The 24,816-nt window shown below is 44.6% G+C and overlaps 11 protein-coding genes and 1 non-coding gene across 12 annotated transcripts; 4 read left to right on the top strand and 8 right to left on the bottom strand.

Annotated features, from left to right (window-relative positions):
• The first annotated feature begins 1,275 nt into the window (after positions 1-1,275).
• Positions 1,276-3,689, top strand: PICMEDRAFT_104549 (hypothetical protein). Its single transcript, XM_019159671.1, has one exon. The coding sequence runs from the start codon at positions 1,280-1,282 to the stop codon at positions 3,632-3,634; it is 2,355 nt and encodes a 784-aa protein (XP_019020657.1). The 5' UTR covers positions 1,276-1,279; the 3' UTR covers positions 3,635-3,689.
• PICMEDRAFT_14977 (hypothetical protein) lies at positions 3,518-5,362 on the bottom strand. The gene has a single exon (XM_019160618.1). The coding sequence runs from the start codon at positions 5,322-5,324 to the stop codon at positions 3,744-3,746; it is 1,581 nt and encodes a 526-aa protein (XP_019020656.1). The 5' UTR covers positions 5,325-5,362; the 3' UTR covers positions 3,518-3,743.
• Positions 5,363-5,476: 114 nt separating this feature from the next.
• PICMEDRAFT_14976 (hypothetical protein) lies at positions 5,477-7,487 on the bottom strand. Its single transcript, XM_019160617.1, has one exon. It carries the CDS (start codon positions 7,374-7,376, stop codon positions 5,598-5,600), a length of 1,779 nt encoding a protein of 592 aa, XP_019020655.1. The 5' UTR covers positions 7,377-7,487; the 3' UTR covers positions 5,477-5,597.
• A 105-nt stretch (positions 7,488-7,592) lies between these two features.
• PICMEDRAFT_t18 lies at positions 7,593-7,666 on the bottom strand. The gene has a single exon. It is a non-coding gene; the product is annotated as a tRNA-Val (tRNA).
• Positions 7,667-8,224: 558 nt separating this feature from the next.
• PICMEDRAFT_71085 (hypothetical protein) lies at positions 8,225-9,544 on the top strand (the record flags this gene model as incomplete). The annotated part of the gene is made up of 1 exon (XM_019163824.1): positions 8,225-9,544. The coding sequence occupies one exon, from the start codon at positions 8,225-8,227 to the stop codon at positions 9,542-9,544; it is 1,320 nt and encodes a 439-aa protein (XP_019020654.1).
• A 387-nt stretch (positions 9,545-9,931) lies between these two features.
• Positions 9,932-10,355, bottom strand: PICMEDRAFT_14975 (hypothetical protein). The gene is made up of 2 exons (XM_019160616.1): positions 10,066-10,355; positions 9,932-9,996 (listed from the first exon to the last, which is right to left on the bottom strand). The coding sequence occupies exons 1-2, from the start codon at positions 10,223-10,225 to the stop codon at positions 9,941-9,943; spliced, it is 216 nt and encodes a 71-aa protein (XP_019020653.1). The 5' UTR covers positions 10,226-10,355; the 3' UTR covers positions 9,932-9,940.
• A 430-nt stretch (positions 10,356-10,785) lies between these two features.
• PICMEDRAFT_18869 (hypothetical protein) lies at positions 10,786-11,703 on the bottom strand (the record flags this gene model as incomplete). The annotated part of the gene is made up of 1 exon (XM_019162092.1): positions 10,786-11,703. A coding segment is annotated over one exon (918 nt), but the record flags the coding sequence as incomplete, so codon positions are not given.
• A 219-nt stretch (positions 11,704-11,922) lies between these two features.
• On the bottom strand, positions 11,923-13,113 carry PICMEDRAFT_14973 (hypothetical protein). Its single transcript, XM_019160615.1, has 2 exons — positions 13,045-13,113; positions 11,923-12,879 (listed from the first exon to the last, which is right to left on the bottom strand). The coding sequence occupies exons 1-2, from the start codon at positions 13,062-13,064 to the stop codon at positions 12,042-12,044; spliced, it is 858 nt and encodes a 285-aa protein (XP_019020651.1). The 5' UTR covers positions 13,065-13,113; the 3' UTR covers positions 11,923-12,041.
• Positions 13,114-13,374: 261 nt separating this feature from the next.
• PICMEDRAFT_10003 (hypothetical protein) lies at positions 13,375-15,987 on the top strand (the record flags this gene model as incomplete). Its single annotated transcript, XM_019159615.1, has 1 exon — positions 13,375-15,987. One exon carries the CDS (start codon positions 13,375-13,377, stop codon positions 15,985-15,987), a length of 2,613 nt encoding a protein of 870 aa, XP_019020650.1.
• A 347-nt stretch (positions 15,988-16,334) lies between these two features.
• Positions 16,335-17,913, top strand: PICMEDRAFT_57553 (hypothetical protein; the record flags this gene model as incomplete). The annotated part of the gene is made up of 2 exons (XM_019163246.1): positions 16,335-16,401; positions 16,502-17,913. The coding sequence occupies 2 exons, from the start codon at positions 16,335-16,337 to the stop codon at positions 17,911-17,913; spliced, it is 1,479 nt and encodes a 492-aa protein (XP_019020649.1).
• A 276-nt stretch (positions 17,914-18,189) lies between these two features.
• On the bottom strand, positions 18,190-22,533 carry PICMEDRAFT_57552 (hypothetical protein; the record flags this gene model as incomplete). Its single annotated transcript, XM_019163245.1, has 2 exons — positions 18,190-19,243; positions 19,307-22,533. 2 exons carry the CDS (start codon positions 22,531-22,533, stop codon positions 18,190-18,192), a joined length of 4,281 nt encoding a protein of 1,426 aa, XP_019020648.1.
• Positions 22,534-23,505: 972 nt separating this feature from the next.
• PICMEDRAFT_28423 (hypothetical protein) lies at positions 23,506-24,579 on the bottom strand (the record flags this gene model as incomplete). Its single annotated transcript, XM_019162541.1, has 2 exons — positions 23,506-24,015; positions 24,088-24,579. 2 exons carry the CDS (start codon positions 24,577-24,579, stop codon positions 23,506-23,508), a joined length of 1,002 nt encoding a protein of 333 aa, XP_019020647.1.
• Between the last annotated feature and the right edge of the window lie 237 nt (positions 24,580-24,816).

The raw sequence follows: 24,816 nt of genomic DNA, 5'->3' as shown, positions 1-24,816 counted from the left end.
GGATAATACTGTGGATTGGGCAACATAGCCGGATCGTATTGCGGCATAGACATCCGTCTGTTATTCAAAAACGTACTATTGCTGTTCCCATTGCTGTTAGGGGAGGCAGGACTACTAGTATCGCTGCCGTGGTTGTTCTGATACAGTCCAGGATAAAATGGTTGGCCAAATCCCATCGGTGGCGGCATCGGTGCCATGCTAGGTGGATAGTTACGATGGCTAGAAGAGAAACTGTGTCTTGTCTTGTTCTTGTAAGTAGCATAACCATTAACTCTATTCTCTTGATAATTGCCGTTACTATTGATGTTATGGATTTCAGCATCATTGAAACTCTCATCGCCAGCTTGTTTTGGATTTACTTGTAATGATTGAAAACTGTTGGTAGTTTCTTTGAGTTGAACTTCTGCATTGACTACATCTGATTCTGCATATTTTGAGGTATTTTTCTTATTTCTGTTAGCATGGTGGCGTCTTGGGTTCAAAGTTCCGTTCCCATTCGGATATATCGTCGTCTTATTGTTATTATCAACACCAGCCTTGATTGTTTCGATCCTGGTGTTTACGTTACGTTCTACACCAGTCTTCACACCTTCCTTCCCCTCCTCCTTCAAAACCTCAAACGTAGTTTTTTCCTGCCTGGCTTGCGGGTTCTCAACAATGGCGATCCGAAGCTCATCCTTGCCACTGTTACCAACACCAGAGTTGTCCAATTTCTTGGTACTTGACAACTTCTTAGACGCGTTACACCATGGATTGGCTACTGGAACAGGTGCAGGCTGTAAGTTCTTTGTTACGTCGTGTAGACTCATCAATCCCTCCTCTTTGCCTCTATTCTGGTCTTTTTTAATTTAAAGTATTGCGCTGCTGAGCCTTATTTTCTCCAAAAATCAACAAGATTCGATTCTATTTGATAGGTATCAACCACTAAGTCCCGTCCACCAGTTTTCCACTTCCTGTAACAATGCTCAAATGGTGCAAAGTATATCCACAACTTTCCCACTCGTCCCTAAGAACAAAACGTACGTTGGCGTGCACCTCTTCACTGCACCGATCTTCCGTTTCTTGTTGCCCTCCCTCTCAGCCTCTCTCGGTTGAAAAATATTCGTATCTTAGTTTCAACATTACATCCGAGAAAATGACGCGTCGCGACAGAAACAGTGTCATGCTGTGAACCCTCTTTTGCTTACCTCATTTGGCCTGGTGACATGAATCAAACGTCTGGTTTCGTGTTTCGGAGACAGACATTGTCCAGTAACATCGATAACCCCCTTTTCCGCCGATGAAAGGGGATATATTTGGTAACAAAGTGGATGACATGGTAGGAATCTCTTTCAAATGCCAGAAATCAGATTTTCACACATCTCTGGAAAAGTACAGAAACATTTCATCATTGCACATATCAACTATTGGATTTGCTAACATCTCAAATTGGAAGAGCTGCAACGCCCGCAATGACCAAATCTGTCAGGGAGGCACCTCCTTCATAACTATTGTGATTCACGACAAAGCTATAGTGAACTCCTTGTGTGGACAGTTGAGTTCGAAAAGTCGAAACTTTGGTGTTTATATTTCAGTGTCAAACGATAACAGAATCAAGGACATCCTGGATTTTGGCTTATTGGCCCCTACCGCTGATGAATGCATGTGGTGTATTAGGATACTTAACAACAATCCCGTAAGCGCTTCAGTTGATTCATGTATAGCTCCTTTCCGAATATCCCCAGTATATCCATCGGCTCGGGATTTTGAGTTTTTGATATCCAAAAGACAGCCAGTAATTGCTTCCCCTCTTGTGATCAATGATTCATACAGCCAGTTGCTAGAATCCGCAAGCATGTGTGCTGCTGATTTGCTTGACATCACTCAGTTGGATATAGGAGTAAGACCTATAGACAGCAGCAATTTGACGTTATCTTCAACTTCTCCAGAAAAAGTTTTAAAAACCATAGACCCACTCCAATTTTTAACTGATAAGTACTTCACAACTTTATACAGTGCTTCCACTATGCTTGAGCATTTTGTGAAGTCTTCAATACCTAAAATGAATTTGTTGAGGCGTGATAACCTGAAGTTGGCTAAAGATTGTCTCTCTAGATTACTAATTGAAACACTCTCAGATTTTGACAGAAGATATGATGTTCAAAATGAACATCAAGGTATTTTGAAGCTAGATAACTTCCAAAAGGTTTGGCTTTCTGATGAAAAACTATTAGATGAAATGGAGAGAAGTTTTAGACTGGATCACCTGAAGCAGCAAAACTTTACCCAAAATATGGATTTGGATAAATTGAATGAATTTATGGATAAAATGAAACTTAAAGATTTGAAGCTACAAATCTTATTAGATCTGGAGCTATTAAGGATACTAAAGTATGAGAATGAGTCAGAAAAAAAAGAAGTTCAGGAAAATGATGAGAAAACTGTAGTCGAGTCAAGGAAAGAAAAACGACCTTCTCTGGTTTCAAAACGCTATTCTGGTAGTCTGGTCGGAAAGAAAAAAAGGCTTATTCCTACTTTGTTAGGCACGGTTATTCCAACCAGTATGGATTTTGACGTTGATTTCAGATTTGCTCCAGAAGAAGATAAGAAAAGGTACCTAACAATTGATGCAGTAGAGAAATTAGTAAAAATCTTTTTCGACAAACTATGTGTTTATGATGCAATTATGGGATTGGATTATAAAGATCTGAACTCTTCCTGGGGATTTCTGTCAAACTGTGTTATTCCCTTTTATGGTAAAGATCATCGGCAGTTATTAAAGCTTTTGGCAATCAAATCAAGAGGACCAGCGTTTACTCTGAAGATTAAATCTAGAAGAGAACAGAAGCAACGCCAAGAGAGACGGAAAGAAAAATTGGAAAAAGCTAAAGATGCAAGCTATAAAACTGTAAATACAGAAAGAAAGACCTCCAGTATTGATCTTTCAAAAATAAGGTTGAAACGTTCACACTCGAGTTTCAATAATTCTAAAGCAGATCTCTCACGAAAAACTATTAGTATGGTGAACTCTACCTCAATGGTGTCCTCGGCGGGAGATTTAGGTCCTTCAAACGATTTACTTCATCCCCCAGATTTAGCCTACTCGGCTGATACGAAATTTCCTGTGGAAATTAAAGGATTCATGAAAAGCAAAAAACGAAAACTCCAAGCTCCTAAAAGGAAGCCCCCAAAACTACAGTCTGACAAATCTGATTTCTCGGTGAAAACCGAAACAAACGCTGTGAATAAATTGGATATTCATGAAGTACAAGAGGAAATGTTTCGTCGTAATCAAGTTATTGAAGCGACTCCAAGAAAGAACACTTCTGCCTCGTTGGATTATTTGACCGGAGACTTAGTTTCTATTATCTCCCCTTACCAAGAAAAATCAAGTAGAAAGCAAGACATAGATCCAACAACAACACAGATAACGGAAACGCCTGCTTTTGAAAGGGTTCAGATTCGCCCAGGAGTTTTTGAGATTGGCTCTTCGCCGTTAAAATCAAGTGACTCTCCTCACATAAAAAGTAGCAAAGTAAACGAGCAATGGACGGGAAAAGGACAACAAATATATCCTTCCACCACAAAGCTTTCAGTCTCTACTTCAACAGCACATTCTAAGAAGACTACAAAGAGGAAACTTGACTTTAGTTAAATTCATTCAAAGTTACATGTTCGATTACTATACAGTTTTATCTTTTTATTTCCATCGACGTGGAGTCTTTTCTAAGCATTGATTAATTCGTAATGAAGTACAGGCCGACCTAATTCGTTTCGCCAAAAAAGATACCGTAAAATAAAGCCACAGCATTCTCTTTTTCAAGAATATTCTCTGCAATTAGTTCACCTACTCTCTGAGAAAGTTTATCCTTCATTTCCTGAGTAATTTCATCCTTAGGAGCTGCATTTGAATCAACATCCATGTTGTCTGCATCTTCTTCTTCGTTAGACTCTAGTCTATGCTTTTTATAGTTATTGTTTGTCAGTAGTAACTCACCATCTTTTGCCAAGATCGAAAGACATTCTAGTATTTGGTCCAGTAAAATTTTCCGATTTTCACTATCCTTGGGAAAATTCTCTAGGACTACATTTGACCAGGTCCGCAAGTTTCCCACTAGTACAATCCTAATGACTTCCCCACCTAATGATTTCATACCCATAATTGCACCGTATTGTGTACCGATCGAATTTCTTGTGGTATTACTCAAAAATGCCCTGAGCAATGTTCTTGTGATTCTTGGCTTGAGGGTGTTGTAGGAAGACCCAAAATTTTCAATGATTTTCTGTAAAAGAGAGGCAGCAAGTTTTCTGACTTGAAAATGCCCTTGTTTTTCTTCCTCTGTGGCATTTTGAATTGGACCTATGTTCTTGGCCAACAAGAGGGTCAAGATACAAGGCATCAAAGCATGAACATAAGGATCCAAGAAAATTGATGTATTTGAAATCAAGGAATAGATTAGCATTAGCATAGTAGTTAGCAAGTTCAAGTTTTTTAAGTTATGAGCTATTGTTTCTGCGATGAATTGAACTAAGTACGGAACCAATTGATGTAATCCTGTATCTGATCTTATGGACTCCAAAGCTGCTGTCTTTAAGGCATCATTAGATTCATCCATCAAAACCTCAATAATTTTATTGAAATAAAGTTGCATTTCTTTTGATAGAACGTGCTTGACAAGCGGACGAACTTCAAGTTCCTTCTTATCAGGTTGCTTCGATTCCACAGTGGTGATACCAGTTTTAGGGTTTGTAACTAATACGATTTCATCATTGTTCAAACTGAGCATATTTTCAATTATTCCTCTTTGGGAAATTGGTAGCTGTTTTATATCAGATAGATTTGGGTTCTGAGGTATCGTTGGCTGGACACCTTCAACTGCCAACCAATGTGCAGTGCATGTTGTATATCTTGGCACTTTCGGTAATGGTTGATTGACTAAGGTTTCAAAATCGACCTCATCATCGTCTATATAGTACAAGGTTTGCCCAGGTCCTATCATAGCTTCTTTGAACACCAATGGTTTGGATGTGTCGTATCCATACAACGGTTCTAAGTTTAAAACTTTCATTGCTCTATCGATGTCCTGGGTAGTTAAAGTCTTTCTCTTTCCGTGTCTCATAAACTTCAAAGCTTGTTCTATAATTTCATGAATTCGGTATTCGACATCCATGGCTAGATTCTTCGCCACTTCATCAGAAAATTGCCACGAGATACCTAACGTATCGCTCACATCTCTTACAGTATCATACGGAGACCATAAGGTGTGAGACAATGGCTTTTGTGAAGTCGCTCCACCACCAGCAGTACCAGCGGCTGACTTCAATGAACCTGATTTCTTTGACATGCTTGAATGATGCGTACACTGCCCGCTCGGTATATAGCTATTGGATCTTTCACTAGAGTTCCGTCAAATGAGACAAACACCATGACCGGTAAATCTTCAACACTCTTGCCAGTCTTTTCACTTTCTCATTTCACTTTGCGCGGAGATATGTTTGCAAATAATTCAAGCCTAGTCTATGAGCACTTTAAACAGATTTGTGTACAAGGCTGCAATATATAGATATATATATATATATGTATGTATGTATAGATATAGCCCGAGGGTGTCTATCGACTAATTAGAACGGGAAGGATCAATGAAGAAGACTTCTCCATTTGTCTCTCTTTTATATGTAAGTCTGTCTGCGACAGTTCCCGCATAGATTAGATTATTCAAAGTCCAGTCACCATGGTTGTAGACTATAGGTATCTTCTCACACAAGGCAGGGAATAAAGACTGGTACATAGGCAAGTATTCCGCAATGTCTTCGCTATCTATCTCTGTGCTGTTCTTCACCTTTTCGAACTCATTATAGATAAATTCCGGAAAGATGGATGTGTCAGGAATATCTGTGTAGATATTTTTGTTGGCAATTCTCATTATCCAGAGCAAAACAGCATGGTCTAAAATTCCCTTCTCAATCAGATCATTATATGTCCTTGTTCCAAAAACAAGAAGGAAGGAATTAAAAAATGCCTTGTCTGCCTGCAATGCCTTTTTGAAAGAGAATGGCTTGAATTCTGTCAACAACTGCTTTTCGAATTGCTCAATCTGCTCCAAGTATTTCTGGAATATATCCTTCTGTGATTTTCTGTACAATTTGATGTTTTTGGCATTCACCTCGGAAACATTTTCGGACATGACCACGTCAACCTTTTTGAGAGTTTTCAACTTGGTTTTGATGATAGACCTCAACTGGGTTGAGCCTTCCAATTTCATTCTCACTGTAAACCCTGTCTTTTCACTTCTCAATTTTACCAAATATGCAAAGAAGTTGATCAAGTCTTTAGACAAAGGAGAGTTTTTTCTTAGCTCAAAATTGATAACTTCCTCGGTGGAGTCTTTTGGTATGATGACACCATAATTTTTGGCCCCTTCAATCACTGAAGGGTCTAACTTTAATGTCAATGTTGTGCTTTCATTGTCGTTATTCTTCAAACAAAAGCCATAGTGCAACAAAAAGCTGAGGTTGGATTTATCGCCATAGTTGTTATACAACTCGCAGTTCTTTCGTAGTTTCGACAAATCATCAAGGGTACTGAACACAAATTGGTTGTCTTCTATTGTCCAACGACATTTGCTTTGGTTATCATCTGCAGAATTCAACAAGTCAACAATTGGTAACAAGAATGCCTGGCTCTTATACTGAGATGATTGGTCGAATAGAATGTAAGGGAAGGCTCTTGATGAAACCACGCAGCTTGCCCATAGGTATGCAGTGAAACTAGTCCATGAGACCTCCTTAATGTTAAGTAAATAATCGACTGCGACACCTCCTACCGGACCCATCTTGAATGCTTCATACTCTAACAACTCGTCTTTCAACTGTGGGTGCTCGGCGATGTCCATCTGCAAGACTATTTTCTTCCAATCCTCCAAATCCTTGAGGAAGTCTCTCTTCATGAAAGTGTATGCGTCTGTTCCATCCAGCATCTCTTTTTCTTCCATGGTCCAGAAGTATGGGTTTCCTAAGGCCTTGCCAGTGTCAGGCAGATAGTCAAGATATGGTTTGAATTGTTCGGAAAGATCAACGTTGCTCTCCTGAAAGACCGTTCTGTTGGTCTTGTCGAACTTCAGCTTTGCCAATAGAAAAAGAAGGTTGGAATTGGCATTCTTCGATGTTGAGGTGTTGACACCCTTGAGATACTTGGAGGCAAAAGCATCGGCTAAAATGGGCGTGATGAGTAGCTCTTTTGGAACTTTAATGAGGCCGGTTTTGTCTTGCTCTTCTAGGGGCTGAGCTATTATGCATGAGGTTCCGTGTTCCGCGGTGTCTTTGAACGTCAACTTTTCGTTGACGTATAGGCCGTTGGATCTGGCCCACTCTAGTAGTGCCTGTAGTTTTTCAGTCATCGTGGATGCAATATCTCTGCTGTGTATATTTCCTCAAACAGGGAGATGAGATGTGTGTGCTGATGTTGGGAGGAAAGGAAAAAAAAACGCTCCATCATGTGAAAAGCTGATTGACGGATGGTGAAGATGATGCTTATGATGGATAGTGTTGAAGGTGATGATGGGTGAATCTTTCAGAAAAAAAAAGTCCCAGCGAAACAAAAATATATTTTCAAATGATCGAACCCAGGATCGAACTGGGGACGTTATGCGTGTTAAGCATATGCCATAACCAACTAGACCATCCGACCACTTGTGAAAAACTTAGAGCCCGCTCCACCAAGACGCCTCTCTCCAAACACTCGTGTTTTGCAATTAGCGTCCTCAATTAGGCAAGCCAACCGGTATCCGATATTGTTCGGTGCACGGATGCACCGCTTTCTTCAGACGTGCATGCCATTTCTTGCCGCTAGAATTTTCCTCCCCGGGCAACTCCAAGACCTGTTCCTCGCTGTCGCCTGCCCTTCGCAGCCATCCGCTCCCGCCTGCCACCCACGGCCGGCACCGGCCATCTCCCCACTTGCCAGCCAACTCCGAGACCTTCGAGGCGCCCTGGCCGTCGCCGGCAGCAGCTATACACAGGATATGGCGACTATTCAACCATAGCTGACATGCGTGAGCTGGTTCCGGGGCACGACCGGGACACAAAACAACGCCGGGGCCATCGGGGTGAGTGTATAAATACGAGGGGAAACGTCGTGAAACTTGCTTCTTATGCTGCACTGGATTCCTGCGTGTCCAGCATGTAATCCAGCTTGCAGAGACAGCACACGTGTAAAACAAAAAAAGGTACACAGTATAACAAGACAATGGGATCAGCACCAACACCTGAATTCAACTTGTCGTCTGCTAAGGCGACGCAGTACGAGGAAGAGTACGCTGCACACAACTACCACCCTCTACCAGTGGTGTTCCACAAGGCGCAGGGTGCGCACGTGTGGGATCCAGAGGGCAAGGAGTACCTCGACTTCCTTTCGGCGTACTCGGCAGTCAACCAGGGACATTGCCATCCCAGAATAATCAATGCGCTCATCGACCAAGCACAGAAGTTGACGCTCTCGTCGAGAGCGTTCTCCTGTGACATATTCGGCTCGTACGCCAAGTATGTGACGGAGTTTTTCGGCTACGAAAACGTGTTGCCTATGAACACAGGGGCGGAGGCCGTGGAAACAGCACTTAAGATCGCCAGAAGATGGGGGTACGTGAAGAAGGGTATCAACCCGGACGAGGCCATCATTTTGAGTTGTGAGGACAACTTTCACGGCAGATCGATCGCCATCGTGTCCATGTCCACCGACCCGGACGCCAAGACCAACTTCGGGCCCTACTTGAAGAACGTCGGTCCAATCATTCCAGGCACTGACAACCAGGTCTTGAGATATGGGAAGATCGAGGACGTCGAGCTTGCCTTCAGGAACGCTGGAGACAAGATTGCAGCCATTTTGATTGAGCCAATCCAGGGTGAAGCCGGTATTGTCGTTCCTCCTCGGGACTACTTTGAAAAAATCAAAGCCCTTTGTAAGGCTTACAACGTCCTTTTGATTGCAGACGAGATCCAAACTGGTATTGCCAGAACGGGGAAGATGCTCTGCTGGGAACACTACCTGTCCAGAGAAAACAAGCCAGACATGGTTCTCTTGGGTAAGGCCATTTCTGGCGGTGTCCTGCCTGTCTCTGCCGTCCTCTCATCCAGAGAAATCATGTCGGTTTTGGAGCCTGGCTCCCATGGCTCTACCTACGGTGGTAATGCGTTGGCTTCGAGAGTGGCAATCGAGGCATTGGCCGTCGTGAAGGACGAGAAGTTGGTGGAAAGATCCAAGGAGTACGGACACTTTTTCCAAGAGGAGTTGAAGAAGTTGGCTGCCGAGTCAAACGGCATGATAAAGGAGGTCAGGGGTCTCGGCTTACTATGTGCCATTGTTGTCGACAACACCAAGACCAACGGCAAGTCTGCGTGGGACTTGTGCTTGTTGATGAAGGACCATGGGGTCCTCGCCAAGCCTACCCACGAACACATCATCAGATTGGCCCCTCCTTTGGTGATATCCAAGGAAGACTTGCTCAAGGGTGTCGACAGCATCCGTCAAGCCTTGATTGAGCTTCCAAACTGCAAGGCTGTCGCACACTAAGCAGTACTTAGGTCGTCCTTTTGTTGTATATATACATATAATCACACTACTCGAGTTTTCTTAAACAAAAATAATAATAGATCCAAAAATGAACTTCTCGCTTAATTATGCAGTTGATATACAAGATAAATGAAAAGAAATGAACATAGATTTCAAGTGAAATCGAAAAAGAAAATCAGAAAAAGAAATAAACCATACCCATATACAGTCCATCCTAGGAGATAAAAAAAAGAAGTAAACAGTGAAATCAACCTCTTTCAGAAGTTGAATATCACCTGACTGAGCTGGGAATCATCGATGCTATCGATGAAGTCTTCGTTGCTTGCGTTAATGCTGTTGTCGTCTGTGAAAATGAAACCATATAGGGGGATAAGGAGGGGGAAAAGTATTATTGTTTTAGAACAACAGATCGTTGAAGTCGTAGTCTTCGTCAGCGACATCAACATGATCTACTTTATTGTGAATGTTAGTTATGCGTCTATTTAATTGGTCAAGAGAGTAGTGGATAGAAAGTAACTCACCTTTGTCCTTGCCCTGGTAGATAGCGTTAGGTTGTTTACTTGCCAGCGCATTTGTTAGCAGGATAGGCAACACCACACCACCCATGAACCCGAGGGCCAGAGTTGGGGCCGATATCGAGGTCTGCCTCGTCAAGCTTTGTCTCATAGCGTCAAATAGCATGTTTTCTGTGTTTGTGTTTGTGTTTGTTTAGTGGAATGACCAATTAAGACTGCACAACACCAGCGTGCTCCTCAGCTCAGTTAATCCCCTTACAGTTATCGGCGGCCTTCTAGGATCAAGCGGAAGCTTATATACCCGTACTGGCCGCCGATCCCCAGCCAGACACTTCTGCAACCGTCATGTTATCTTGACAGGTCTCCCCACAAAAATACTCCGCACCACGGGCGGGCAAGGTCACTCGGGCCCGCTTATCGCCCGTCTGTCTCTGCTGCTTTCTCCTACTGCTGTTTCCGACTGATCTTGGGCCGCTGGGGACTGGAGCTGGGTACACGCCTATCATTAACCCCACTGCTGTCGCCGGTGGCAATGCCGTCATCCTCCTTGGAGTCTTCACTGCTACTGCCGTCGCTCGCGGTCAGCAGCACGTACAAAGACCCCACGGCACAGCTAAACGCCAGCACTGCGTAGACAAACCGCTTCGTGTGATGCATCATCAGCAGGATCATGTAGTCGATCAACTTAAACGACGCAGTGTCATTGGGTGGGGATCCCCTCCTGGTAATTTCGTCACTGATGGCCAACTCGAGGGCAAAGGCAGTTGTCAGTTTTGTGTGCTGCAGCATATGCGCATAGTCGATCCGCTCTATCGTGTCCTGTGCAGAATGGATGAACGGGTTGCTCAAGTCGACCTTGCTTTCTAGCACGTATATCGCTGGGTACCCGTACATCAAGGCCGAGATGTGGTCCGAGCATATCTTCCCACACTGTGTGTCTAGATACGGTATGTCGCAATACAGATCGATGATCTTCTTAGTGAACTGCATCAAGGACTGCGAGGTGTAGTCAGTTATTATCCCGAAGTGCTCTTTGTGGCCGGAATCCAGCGACTTCTGGGTGTATCCCGTCATGTCTTGCTGCAGTAAGGCGACGACTTCGTTGTTTCGGCGCCTGTAAGCCTCAAACACCTGTATCGATCCCAGAGAACCAATTTCCTCTGCGGAGTAGAAATGGAATTCCAGCGAATTTCTCATCGCAAGCTGCCCACTTTCGACAAGCCGAACTATCTGCCGGATGGACTGCACTACGGTTACAATGCCTGAGAGATTGTCGTCCACACCGGGTGCGTCGTGGTAGAACTTGAAGTTGATGGAATCGATGTGACAGCCGATAATCACCTTCTTGTCGCTCTGCCAGCTCGTAGAGGTGTCTCTCTTGATCTGAAAAAGAATACTCGGCTGTTTCCACTCGTGTTCAAACTGCTCGACCTCAAACCGCTCTGGATGTGCAGACCCGCTAATCAATCCACGCAAGTAGTCTTTCACATATAGGGCAGCCTTGCGTCCGTTGTCTGACTTGTAGTACCGATCGCCTGGTAAATCGTGCACAAAGCCTTTCAAGTCATTCTCGATACTCTCTGTGTCTATTAGCGCTAGCGCTGGTGTGACAAATTCAGGATGCAGTTTGCTTGGATATACATAGGTGTCTAGCTCGATTTCTTTCAATATCGGTGAATATGACGACGTATAGACGAGCAAAACAAAAGCCAGTGAGAAAAAAACGAGAGAAATTAGAGGTTTGGAAAGAATCATCTCAGCGGCTAGTATGTGCTGGTCCTCCGACTCTACCGTCTGGCGGGTTCTGTATTCAGACGTCATTTCACACTTCCTTCTATCCTTTTTTCCAGATACAGGAAATCTACACCGGTCGTGCACGTGACCCTGGTTCTTGCTACATGCTTTACATTACAGCACTTCATTTTGATCTTTTTTTTGTCTTTATCGTTAACTAGTTTAAACAGTCGGAGAGAGACACGCTCCTAGAAGATCACATCTCCTTCGGTCTCGGTGACCAATTCCGTGGTGTCCACGGTTTTTTCCTCTCCCGCCTCTTTCTCGTCTTCATTGTCTTCTTCGCTCTTGACCACAAGCTTCTCAACGTCTTCTGCCTCGTGCTTCTCCAGCTCGTTCAGCCTTTCAGCCTCCTCTCTCAGCTTCTTGGCTGCCATTTCGGCATCGGCAGCGGCAGTGGCAATCTGTTTCTTCTCCTGGACCTTTTTCAATCTGTAGAACTCTTCTCTGTCTAGCTCGTCCAACTCAGAGTTGATGTATGCGATGGTGTTCTCCGTTCTTGGGATGATTACGTGCTCGATTGCATTGACTCTTCTATTCGTGACCTTGATAACGTCGTCCAAGATGACGAACGCAGTTTGCAAGGAGGCCAAGTCCACCAACGTCTCGACGGCCTTGCTGTACACCTCTCTAGCCTTCTGGACCTGTTGACCACCTCTGCCCAAACCGGTCATTCTGAAATCGTTGATCGATTCGTTGATGTCCGCCTCGAATTGGGGCAAGTACACACCGGAAACGTTCTCCTGTCTGGCCTTGACCTTAAACCTCGCGTTATTACTGATACTTTCCTGGACCTGGAAACCAATGTTACCGCCGGTGGCATACGAGACCTCGGCCAACGAGAAGGCGGCCGTCTGCATCACACGTCCCATCTTTCTCTTTGCGTCGTCGATTCTCTTGGTTATGTCTCTGAACCTCTTGGTCAACGCTTCGGATTTCCTCTTCAACAACGAATGTCCGGTCTGTGCACCCTTTAATTTCCCCTTCATGACACCAAGTGTCATACGCGTTGGGAACACTTGTTCTCTGCAAGACACGAAAAGGATTACAATTGAATCCTCGTTAATGTTAGTACGCAATTCCTCCTGGTTGTCGGCTCCGCATTCAACTCTCCGCTATCGATGACCCTGAAGATGTGCAGCCGGCCAAATCTCCCCTTTTCCACCGCAAAACAAAGGAACAAAAACTTACCTATTAGCAGCACCAGACATTTGGGTTTTCTGTTAGCTTCTGGAATCCTCTCAGCCTGTATTCCCCCGCAACAGGCTGACTTCTCCGTTTGGCAGCCTTACATGTAGCCCCCGATGGTGAAGCAGCCACTTCTTCACTATAGTATCCATTCGGATCTACAAGAAGGTAAAATGCTCACGGTGCACGGGTGTTAAGCGTGGCTTGGAGACGGTCGTCCCAAAAATTGTGAAATAGGTTTCATGAATTTCACACTTTGCCTAATGATGAGTGCCAAGAGACTTATCCACGGGCCAGCACCAAACGGGAAGCTACAGCACGCCACGAAACAGAATGCAGAATGAAGACCCGCTGTTGGAGTGTATTGAGGAGGCAGATATTGGGTTTGAAATGCAACTCTTGAAGGATTTGTCGCCAAATGAAGACCTTTGGAATCAATACATCAATCACAAACGAGAACAAGTGATTGAGAACGCAAAGGATGTGAAGACAAAACAGTCGTTGTTGGCCTTACTTTACAGACGAAGTAGAGTATGGCCGGAGAGCTACGAGCATTGGACACAATTCATTGACTACTATATCAAAACGGTCCAGATAAATGCTCCGCGAGACATGGCGGAGGTCAACAAGATCGTGCAGTGCTTCGAACTGGCATCGAAGACTTTCCAAAAGAAAACAGTTTTCTGGCTCAAGTATCTAGGATTCCTTATCAATTCAGTGAAGGTGGTAGATATCGGGTTTATATTGGAGATGTTCAGCGTGTCGCTGTTGAAGTTGAAACCAAACGAACATCTTCCATTATGGACATTACTTTTCTCCGAACTGCTAGATAAGGTGAAGTTACCCCAAAATATGAAATTTGACATATTTTTTAGCTTTTTCATCTATTTGAAAAACAGCGATAAGTTTGGCATAAGCACTGGAGAAGAACATGAAAATGAAACCCCCAGTTACGACCAAATATTCAGTGTTTTGCTAAGCACCTTATCTAGCTGGCAGCAAGTGACAAAATTTCAGAAGTTTTTCAACGAGATGATCAAACCAGAAACGTTGTTGAAGCTTTCTGATTCCGTACTAGAATTGTACAGGCGATATTTGGAAAAACTTATCAAGCTATCAACTGAAAACGAATTCCCTGAAAAGGTGAAACTGGAAACCAAAATAAGCTCAATGTTCCAAGAGATAGTGAAAAAATTTCCAGATCAGCAAAGTGTATTCACTATAAAATTTGCAAAGTATCTCATGATGAAGGGAGAGTTTGATGCTGCTATGCAAACGTTAGAAGCACGTCTGAACTCATCTCTAACTATCAAAGATTTCTCAGTGATATATGATTCATTGACTGAAATTTTGGAAGAAAAGGTTTCTGAGCTTTCCGAAAAAAGTCAAGACGAAACGGTTTTGAGTGTGTTCCTCAATAAACTAGAATTTTTACTATCCAATCGACTGCTGTTACTGAATGACGTCAAACTACGTCAGAATATCAACAGCCCCTCCACGTGGCTAGAAAGGATTCATCTTTTCGAGGAAGAAGGCGAAGAATCATCTGACAAATTATTTAAATGTTATTCCAAAGCCGTGTTGAGCATCGACCCAAAGAAGATACCTAAAGACGAGAAAATACAATTCCCTCAGCTCTGGTGTGACTACGCCAAAGTCTACCTGGCTGCTGGCGAAATCCAAACAGCAAGGACCCTTTTCGAAACGGCAACTAAGGTTCCATGGACAGAAATGGAGCAGCTAGAGTATGTTTGGATTGAATGGATCAAATCAGAAATAGGACTGAAAAATCTTGAGCATGCGGAGTTTGTTTGCTCCAAAGCTGTCAGCATTCCAGAACAGATTTCCAGCGGTAAGATAGATATTGATGATGAAAATATCAGCGTACAAATGAGGTTATTTAAAAGCACACGGTTGTGGAGTCTTTACCTTGATTTGGCAGAGAATTGTGAAGACTTTGATGATATCTGCAAAGTGTACGAGGACGCGATGGAACTCAAAGTCATCAACGGTGTGATGATCATCAACTATTGTTTATTTCTCGAGGAGAACGGATACATTGAGAAGAGTTTCAGCATCTTTGAACGAGGAATGGGCATGTTCAACGGCGAGTCGAAATCGATTCTTTACTGCATCTATTTGAACAAGATACTTAAATACTGGGATAAGTTGCAATGGGATGTGGAACGTGTCCGAGAAATCTTTGAAGAGGGACTTGGATTTTTTAGTGAAGAACAGAACGGCAAGAGTTTGAAGCAGGTCTATATTCTCTACGCGGAGTGGGAGATGAAGTACGGTTCAAAGATAAGAAGCTTGAAGATTTTGAAGGAAGGTATTTCCCAGATGAAGAGACAGGGTGACAAGCTAGTGATGTACAAGATCTTAATAGTGAACACCATCGAATGCAAAGGGGTTGAGTGGGCTGTCGAAGTTTTTCAAGAGGCCACCGAGAATCTTTCCGTCAGAATCCCAGGCTACATCAGCGACATAATCTGCGGGTTTGTTGAGGTGGAGGTTGCCTTGGGTAACATTGGACGGGGTCGGGAGGTGCTACAATATGCTGCCGAAAACGTGATGGAGTTCTGCAAGTCCCACGAGGACCGGATCTCCATTTGGGAGTTGTTCAAGGCCTTCGAGTTGGAAAATGGAGATGAGAACACCTACAAAGAAATGCTCCGGAGGAAGCGGTATCTGGAAAACGTCTTCGGGCCTACCGAGACGGCCCCTACCTCTGTAACTGACTCTGCAAAGCCGACTGAGGAGAGCGCCAATGCACGGATCCGGAAGGAAATCCAGGATCGAATCGGCTTCGTGGCGTCCTCCGAGGGCCCGAAGAAAACGCAAATCATCATAGAACAGTCTCCACATACGTCTGGCGACAGTAGTGACACTGGTGAAGGCGGCAGAAGGAACAACGACGCCATTGATCTCGACATGAACTTTTAGAGAAACCTACCCGCTCGGGAAACAGTTCTCGCCGGACGCCGTCTCGCATGCGGGGGAGAAAAAGAGAAAAAGGTGGTGAAGAAGTTGCAACGGTGACGGGTAAGGAAGACAAGAAGATGTTTCTCCGCTTTGTTCCTGATTCATCCGCTTCTCCCCCGCTCTTCCGTTTCTCTTTGAGGTGTCCTGCTCAGCTGTTTAAATTGCCGCCTTTCCGTGTGTTTTCAACAGAGCATTGTTCTTTCCTTCTCCGTCGCTGCAAGGGGCTGGACACAAACCAGATATAGATAGTATACATAGACACACAACCACACACAGACGCACAATCGCAGTATAAACACAATGAGTATATGTACATCGATAGTACGAGCCACGCCAAGAGTGAGGCTGCCACTTTTGCCATTCGTTCTGGACGCCGTAAAACACAACGCGTGTCGATCAGCACGATTGTCATCCACCTCGACGACAACGGAATCAGCATCTACCGCTTCGCCTGCTCCGCCAAAGCCAATTACAGAGCAACAACAACACTATTCGCCTTTGGAGCTATATGATAGACGTGTCGTTGAGGGACGATTGAGAAATGATGAATTCCAAAGAGGAATTTTGACGAGCGTGCAGGACTTGTACGAAAAGTTGACCCAATATAAGCCGCCAAAGGTTGCCAAGCCGGACATTTCCAGATCCAGATTGAGCACAAAATCAGAATCCATGTTTGGCATTCCAAAATTTGTGTCCTCCTGGTTTACGACCATAGAGAAAGAAGCCGGTTTGGAGAAAAAGCAAGAAGTTGACATCCCTCATGGGATATATTTATACGGCGATGTCGGATGTGGTAAAACCATGCTAATGGACCTGTTCTATGACACAATTCCTCCGCATTTGACAAAAAAGAGATTGCACTTCCATCAGTTCATGCAGCGTATCCACAAAAGAGCACACCAGTTGAAAGTGCTGCACGGTCACAGAGAGGACATCGACGTGATGCCGTTCTTAGCTTGGGAGTTATCCGAACAAGCAACTGTTTTGTGTTTTGATGAATTCCAGGTTACCGACGTGGCAGATGCAATGTTGCTGCGTAGATTACTTAATCTAGTGTTGAGAAAGGACCACGGTTTGGTTTTATTCGCAACCTCAAATAGAGCTCCAGACGATCTTTATATAAATGGTATTCAAAGAGAATCGTTCATCCCGTGCATACAGTTGATCAAAAAAGTGACTCATGTCATTTACTTGAATTCTCCTACTGATTACAGAAAGATTCCTAGACCAATATCGTCTGCCTTCTACTTCCCCAAGCCTGGTATCTCGTACCTTTCAAAGTCGTGTAAAAAGGAAAGAGAAGATCATGTCAACAACTGGTACAACTTCTTCAGTCAGGGGCACCCTGCTGAGTCAAACATCCCATTACGTGTTTGGGGTAGAGATTTGATAGTTCCAAAGGCGTCTCCACCGTATGTTGGACAATTTACATTCAAAGAATTGTGCGGCGAACCTTTAGCAGCAGGCGATTACTTGACGTTAGCAACCAGTTTTGAATCCATCATAGTCACAGACATACCCTATTTAACCATCGACCAGCGTGATGAGGTCCGGAGATTTATCACCTTTCTTGACGCGGTGTACGATAACCATACACGAATTGCAGTCACTGCAGCTGCTCCGTTCCAGGATATTTTTGTGGAACCAGAAAACTTGGGTACTAGTGTTTTTGCACTGTCGAATAAAACGCCTCAAGAAATTGACGATAAACTTGAAAATGACACTCTGGTCACACAGCATGGATTCGATAAGAAAATCGCCAAAAAAGCGTTTATGTTTGCCCATTTGGATGAGGAAAGGTTTGCCTTTGCAAGGGCATTGAGTAGATTGACCCAAATGAGTACCCAGAGTTGGATTGATGATGTTAGGCCAAGAACGAAGAATTAGAAATCAATTTTGGTCTTCAGCATCTGATTTTCTTCCATAGCTCACCTCTATCCTATTATATTCATAGATATTTTTTTATAAACACTTTTACTTCATTCATGCTGTTTTATTTTACACTGTTCTCTACTATGAAAGTGATAAGAATTGATTGATTTTTTTTGGCAGGCGGCTTTTAGATAAAAAAGCACAAGATTAGATTTAGAAATTAACAAAATAGGGCCTAAATAGAAAAGAAAATGAATGTAAAAATCAAGTAAACGCAAATAGTTTTTTGGCTTATTTCTTCTTGCTCTTGATTTTCTCGACTAATTTGAAAATAGGAGATAATGGGTTAATGCTTTTAACCCTTAAGACGTAATACAAACCAACCATGCAGAAAAAGTTAAACGCAATGTAGGCACAGAAGAAACCAACATTTCTCCAAATGTAAGAGTATGACATGCCAGTATCTTTCAAGAATTCATCACCAACGGAATACTGACAAACTTGGCAATCGGAAGATGCATTAGGATTATTCACATAACCGTCATTAGCAGCAAAGAAGTCACTTAAATAATCACCACATGTTTGGCCTGTAACTGGTTGTAAAACGTTAAATTCCTCTTTTTTACATGTAACTGGGCGATCATGAACCAAAACTGATATCATATTGTTCACAAAATAACTGAATGGTGAAAGTCTCCACATGAATTTCCAGAATCCCGGCATCAGATTAGGTCTTTGAACCACACCACAGAAAGCAATAATAAAACTGAAAATCAAAGCCATCAAAACATTTGCGGATGGTAAGTCTGGGGAAACATAAACAGTTGCAAGTGCTAGAGTGATATAAAACATTTGGAAAAAGAAGCAATAAGTGAACCACCACATACCAGCTCTTGAAGGTTCGTTGTCGAGCTGAATTGGGAAATACCAGCAAACAAAATAAATCGTTGAAAAGATTATACCATATGGAATTTCAACCAAAGCTTGCGCAATGATCATACAAGACCAGTGGAAAGTGTTTGATTTAGATTCTCTGACTTCAAATAACTCTCTTCCTGCAATAGCTTGCTCTTGGATTTGATTGATCAATGGATTGGATAGAACAATGGCAATGAAACAAGCAAAGGTTATATTTTGTAAACCAATAACACTATGCTTAACATTCCAGAAGGTAAAACCATGTAATAAACCAGCTATTACCATCAACATAAATTTTGACATAATGTAAGGCACTTGTCTGAACACTTGAAGTTGAGTTCTTTTGTAAACTGTAGACAGTTGGTAAAAATAGGAAGTAGCATATTTATTTTTTAGCTCTTCGTGAGAGGATGAATCTGCGTTTTTGCTTGAATCAGATATAATTTTATCAATTTCTTCACTTCTTTGAACAAAGTCTTCAGAGTCACACCATATTTTATACCAATCTTTTTCAACGGTTGCGGTTGCACCAGCACCAATAACATTTAAAATATACTCAGCAGGATTTTCGTGCTCACCACATTTTTTAGCACCTTGTCTTTCGAAGTAAGAGATCAAGGTTTCTGAATTTGGACCGATGTCACCAAAATATACTGTCTGACCACCTCTCTTCAATAGAAGCAATTTGTCAAACTGCTCAATTAAAGTTGCAGAAGGTTGATGGATGGTACACAAAATTGCTTGGCCTGCCTTAGCCAACTCTCTCAAAACTTGAATAATGGCCCATGAAGATTGTGAGTCCAAACCAGAAGTTGGTTCATCTAAGAAAAGTAACAATGAAGGCTTAGCAACTAACTCCGTCGCAATTGACAATTTTTTTCTTTGTTCAACATTTAAACCGTAGCCGGTGACACCTGTAATGGAATCTGCGTATTCATTCATGTTCAAGATTTCCATGACTTGATCAACATATTTAATTTTTTCTTCATCTGAAACACTAGCAGGTCTTCTCAGTCTAGCACTGAAGATTAATGATTCTCTGACAGTCAATTCGGCGATATGTAGATCCTGTTGCTGAACATAACCTGTTCGTCTTTCAAATGAAGAATCCAAAGGCTGGCCATTGATTAGCATATCACCAGTGACCACACCAACATCAACACGCCTCGATAAGACATTGAGTAATGTTGTCTTACCAGCCCCTGACTCTCCCATCAGAGCGGTTAAAGTTCCTGGTAAAACATAGCCTTGAACATTATCTAATAATTTCCTTTCTTGGCCATCGTAAGGAACAACATAATCAATATTTTTCCAAGCAAAGATATCACTAGAACCTAATGTTTTACCTTCAGAGTTTGCCAATGATCTTCTAGACTCCAAGACTTCATCCGAAATTTGATCCTCCTTATTTTCGGCGCCAGGAATTTCTTCATCTGTAAACCCAATGGCTTCGAATAAAGAAATTGGAATATTTGCACCATGAGTGAATAGTAGTTGATCGGAAGAAGCAACAATCGGATTATAAATTTCCACGAGGATACAGTTGATAACCAAATAGCCAATGATAAAACAGAACATGATACCAAAATTTCTCCACATATGTCTCCAAATATAGTTGTAGGACAAATCCAAGTAAATCATACCATCAACGTCGTTTGCACCATTGAATTTCTCTTTGGACAGAGCAGCACCGATAAAACCACAAACTTGATTAACCATAGTATCGATGTTTTCATAACCCTCACCTCTTGGAATCAAATCAGAAGGATAGCAAGGCATGCGTGATCCTCTGAACTCCATCAAGATAATCGACTCAAAGGCAAATCTTATTGGATTGCAGTAAGTAAACCATTCGAACCACCAGTACATTGAAGGACTTTGGATCATATATGATGAATATAGGATGCAAGCCATCATGACAACACCGTTGATACCATTAGCAGCTCCTAGAGTGGGCATAATGGATGCTAGCAATGTAAATAGGGAACTAATAGCTTGGACGCAGAGTTGAATGAATAAAAGAAACGTGAAAAAAGCACCTGCATCTGTCTTCAAACCTGACAAAAAATAGATGACAATACCGAAAACCACGATACTAATAGAACGGATAGGTATAGAGACTATCTGTTTGGCAAGTAGTTCTGCGGAAGGATGATACAGCGTATAACCGTACTGTTTGTTCAAAATTGGCTTGTCTTCGAACAAAGTGGCGGTTTCGGCCAAACTCATAATGGAGAAATAGAGAAGGGAGAAGAAAATAACACCTCCTCTTGCAAATGCACCGACAGTCTCCTTAGTGATGTTGTAGTACATGGAACCGATGACAAAAGCTTGGATAGATGCAGCAAAAAAGAGAGTCATGGCATAAGCACGGTTATTCCAAGAATCTTGAGCTCTTCTTTTACAGCAGAGCTTCAACTGTTCAAAATAGTTGACGGTATAGAGAGAGCGTTTGGAGGTGTGTTTTTGTTTCTCAACTTGTAGGACATTATTGAATGTTCCACCAGTCTCTTCGTGGTTCGAATTTTGAATCTTTTTTTCAATTGCTTCACATAAATTGGCAAACTCTGGTGAGTTTTTCCAATACTGCTCAAACTCATCGGCGGTGTTAGGAGCGTCGGTGACCCCTGGTTTCAAGTTTCTGGCAAGTGGGTCGGTGACGGAAGTCAAGAACTCTGAGCTGGTTTCTCTGGGGCTACGGGCATAGCCCATTCTTTCGAAATAGTCGGAGGCCTCGCTGATGGGGCCAAAGTAGACCTGTCTTCCGAGATAGAGGACAGTAACGTAATCAAACAACTGGTATATGTTTTCAGAAGCCTGGTAGATGGTGACGAGGGAAGTGATTTTGGTCATATTGGTTGAGGTTCTCAAGGCTTCTGCGAATTCCAAAGCGGTAGAGGCGTCCAACTCTCTGGTAGCGTTGTCGAATGCGTAGACGGTACCGTTGGTGACCATTGCTTCTGCAATAGAGACTCTCTTTCTCTGACCACCAGAAATGCCTCTGACAAAGTCGTTACCAACCAAGGTCTTCTCGACATGCTTCAAGCCGAAGAGAATTAGGTACAAGTCCTTGATCGCAGCAATGTACTCCTTTCTGGACATGTCGTTGACTCTAATGTCTGGGGTTTTGCAGCCTATGGCGAAGTTCAGCGTCTGCTCGACGGTTAAGTAGGGAAGGTGGACGTCCAACTCCGGGTTGTAGATGAGCTGGTTCTGGAACTCTTTGAACATCTGCTTTGAGTCAATCCCTCCGTACAAGAGCTCTCCCTCGTAGCCGAGATATGTTTTCGTCTGGCCACAGAGGACCTTCAACAAGGTGGAGCAGCCTGCGCCCGGTCTGCCAAGCACCAAGGTCATGGTCCCCGGCTCTGCAAAGCCGGAGGCGTCCTTGACGATTTTCCGTGTCTTGGGGAGCTTCTTGAAGTCGAAGCCGCCGTTTTTCTTCTTGTTCATCTTCGCCTTGATGATCGAGTAGAAGGGCACAAAAATGTCGCTCACGTCCTTCAACACGGACGCCGACGTGTTCTTCCCCGTCACGGTCAGGTTCCGGAACACCACCTCCGCCTTCTTCGTCTTGATTCCGTTTTCCTGGTTCCTGTTGATGAGGAAGTCGAGGATCTTCTGCAAGTCAAAGTTGTTCTGGTCAATGTGGAAGTCCTCCATCTCCTTCGCGGTCATGTGCGACATCTGGTGCGACAACTCCGAGAGCTTCGACATCAAGTCCTGGTTCGTGACCGACCGCTGCAGGTACTGCAACTCTTCTGCAACCTCGTCCTCGTTGGAACTGGGCTGGTAATAGACGATCTCATTGTCGCCGCTCTGCGACGTGTCGTTGTCCTTCTCTTTGCCAAGGGGGACAGATTCGGCGCCGCTGAAGCTGCTCATCTTTTTGTTCTACTGCTTGCTTGCACTTTAGCTGGCTCTAGCTCACTCTAGCTCTCTCTAGCTTGCTACGCTATGCAAGTCACACGTGTTGGCTTCCCGTCACCAATTCTGTGTTTCTCTCAAACTCAGCGTGGCGGACCGACCGCTCTTCTTATATGTGCGTGACGCCATCCGAGACAATGTGCCTCTCTCCAGTGCCCCTGGTCTTCTTTCTACGGGGGTCGGGTCTGTCAACGGGGCCTGTCCACCTTGGTTGGCAGCAACTCCGAGCTTTCGGCCGCCGAGACCCCGGAATCTCGCTCATGTTTCCCGATTGGGAAGTATGCCCGCGTGTCCAGCCCCACGGGGCTCCGCGCTAGCCCCGTAAAGTCAGCGGTCTTAGTAATCGCCCGGCTCGGGCCTGGCTGGATGGAATGCTTCGGGCGTGGAGGATCGGCCGGGGGGCTGGAGGTAAGGGTTATCTCCAGTCGGTCCCACTAAGACACGTATAATGCAGACGGAAAACCGGAGGTCGTGTGGGAGAGAGACAGATGAAGAGAGAGATGGAGGGCAACGCAAAAGACGTTGACGAGGCTAAGGCACTGAGACACTAGGACGTGGCGGAAGCCCGGCGAGTTGCCGGATTGGGTAGGGCTATCTCCGGAGATGGTACGACGGGAAGATGGGCGGATTGTGGACGAAGGATGGGGGATGTGAGGAGTGAAGGGGCAGGAAGGGCAGTAGATGGGTAGACAGCTAGGTAGGTAGATAGGTAGATAGGGTGGAGGTTAGCAAAGAGCGGTAGCGGGCCGGGGCTGGGGCCGGTCAGAGGGTCTCGATGGTGTGTCCGCGGTCATCAAGCTGGCGAACAGTCCAGGCCCAGGTCTCGTCGGCGTAGACGGTGTTGTTGGCGACGGGGCTCGGGGTCATCTCGAGGCCGAAGGTGGTGTAGTACTTGCCGTTGTCGGCCGGGCGGTCGACGCCGTCGCTCAAGGCGCAGCGCACGGACGCGTAGGAGCCCTCCTCGTTGCTCACGCCGAGAAGCCAGTCGAAGATCTGGAAGAAGACCCAGAAGAGCGTGCCGATGAGCGGGAGGTGGGTCAAGTGGCTGAAGAGGTTGGTGTTCAAGACGATGCCCGGGTGCACGGCGACGGCGAGCACGGAGGGGTGGCGGCGGGCCAGGCTCTTGACGAAGTGGATCCCGGCGCACTTGGCCATGCCGTAGCGAAACAAGGTGAAGATGATGTTTGGGAAGTAGTCGAACTGGTAGTCGAGGGAGAAGTGGAACGGCGCAAACCAGTGGCCGACCGAGGAGACGAAGATGATCCGGGGGTCCTTCACGGCCAACCCAAACTCGTTGCGCACGACAATCTCGCTCTGCTCCGACGTGTCTTCCGCCGCCTGGACTTGCTCGTCGCTCTCCACAGAGGTCATCAGCCCGAGCAACCGGTCCGTCAAGAGAAAGTGGGACACGTAGCTCGTCTGGAGCTGCACCTCGAACCGGTCCACCGTAGTGCCATACGGCACCGCCATGATCCCTGCGTTGAGCACAAGAAGGTGCAAGCACTTTTCCTTCTGCCTGAACTCCTTCGCCGCCTGCTCGACAGAGTCTAGCGACAAGAGGTCGATCTGCAAAAGGTGCAAACTGCCCAGAAACCGCTTCCCCAGCTGTGCGTGTGTGTACTTCGTCCGACGGGCCGCCGCCTCCTTCTTGAGCAACTCAATGGCGTTCTGCACACGCTGCTGGCTGCGCCCGGCAAGATACACCACGTACCCATGCAAGTAGAGGTGCAATACCGTGTAGTAGCCCAACCCGCTGTTTCCTCCTGTGATGAGACACACCCGACGCTCCACACTCGGGTTGAAGTATGGCAAGAGATTAGGATCGAACGACGACATCAGTGTGATTGCTTGGTCTCTAGCTCTGTACTTCCAAGTCGGCGTATCCACGTATCCACGTCCCTCTCTCTTTACTCCACTCTCTTCACCTCTTCACCTCTTCAACTCCTCCACCAGAGCCCCCTCCCCTCCTTAACTCCCTCACCTTCGTGCTCTTTTCGGCAACTCCACCGAAGCGCAGCATTTTTGTCTGCTCCTGTGCATGCACGGTTCTCTCTGAGCTGGCCAATCGATCTG

The sequence above is a fragment of the Pichia membranifaciens genome, assembly GCF_001661235.1.
Source record: "Pichia membranifaciens NRRL Y-2026 unplaced genomic scaffold PICMEscaffold_1, whole genome shotgun sequence".
In the NCBI taxonomy this organism is placed as follows: domain Eukaryota; kingdom Fungi; phylum Ascomycota; class Pichiomycetes; order Pichiales; family Pichiaceae; genus Pichia; species Pichia membranifaciens.
The sequence above is the reverse complement of the archived record's forward strand: the minus strand, read 5'-3'. Positions and strand labels throughout refer to the sequence as shown.

Bases quoted from the DNA above. Each gene is read 5' to 3' on its own strand.
- PICMEDRAFT_104549 (XM_019159671.1), top strand. From the start codon at position 1,280: ATGAAAGGGGATATATTTGGTAACAAAGTGGATGACATGGTAGGAATC.
- PICMEDRAFT_14977 (XM_019160618.1), bottom strand. From the start codon at position 5,324: ATGTCAAAGAAATCAGGTTCATTGAAGTCAGCCGCTGGTACTGCTGGT.
- PICMEDRAFT_14976 (XM_019160617.1), bottom strand. From the start codon at position 7,376: ATGACTGAAAAACTACAGGCACTACTAGAGTGGGCCAGATCCAACGGC.
- PICMEDRAFT_14975 (XM_019160616.1), bottom strand. From the start codon at position 10,225: ATGCTATTTGACGCTATGAGACAAAGCTTGACGAGGCAGACCTCGATA. The intron at 9,997-10,065 runs GTGAGTTACTTT...TTCACAATAAAG, and splicing joins CTACCAGGGCAAGGACAAAG to TAGATCATGTTGATGTCGCT.
- PICMEDRAFT_14973 (XM_019160615.1), bottom strand. From the start codon at position 13,064: ATGTCTGGTGCTGCTAATAG. The intron at 12,880-13,044 runs GTAAGTTTTTGT...CGTGTCTTGCAG, and splicing joins ATGTCTGGTGCTGCTAATAG to AGAACAAGTGTTCCCAACGC.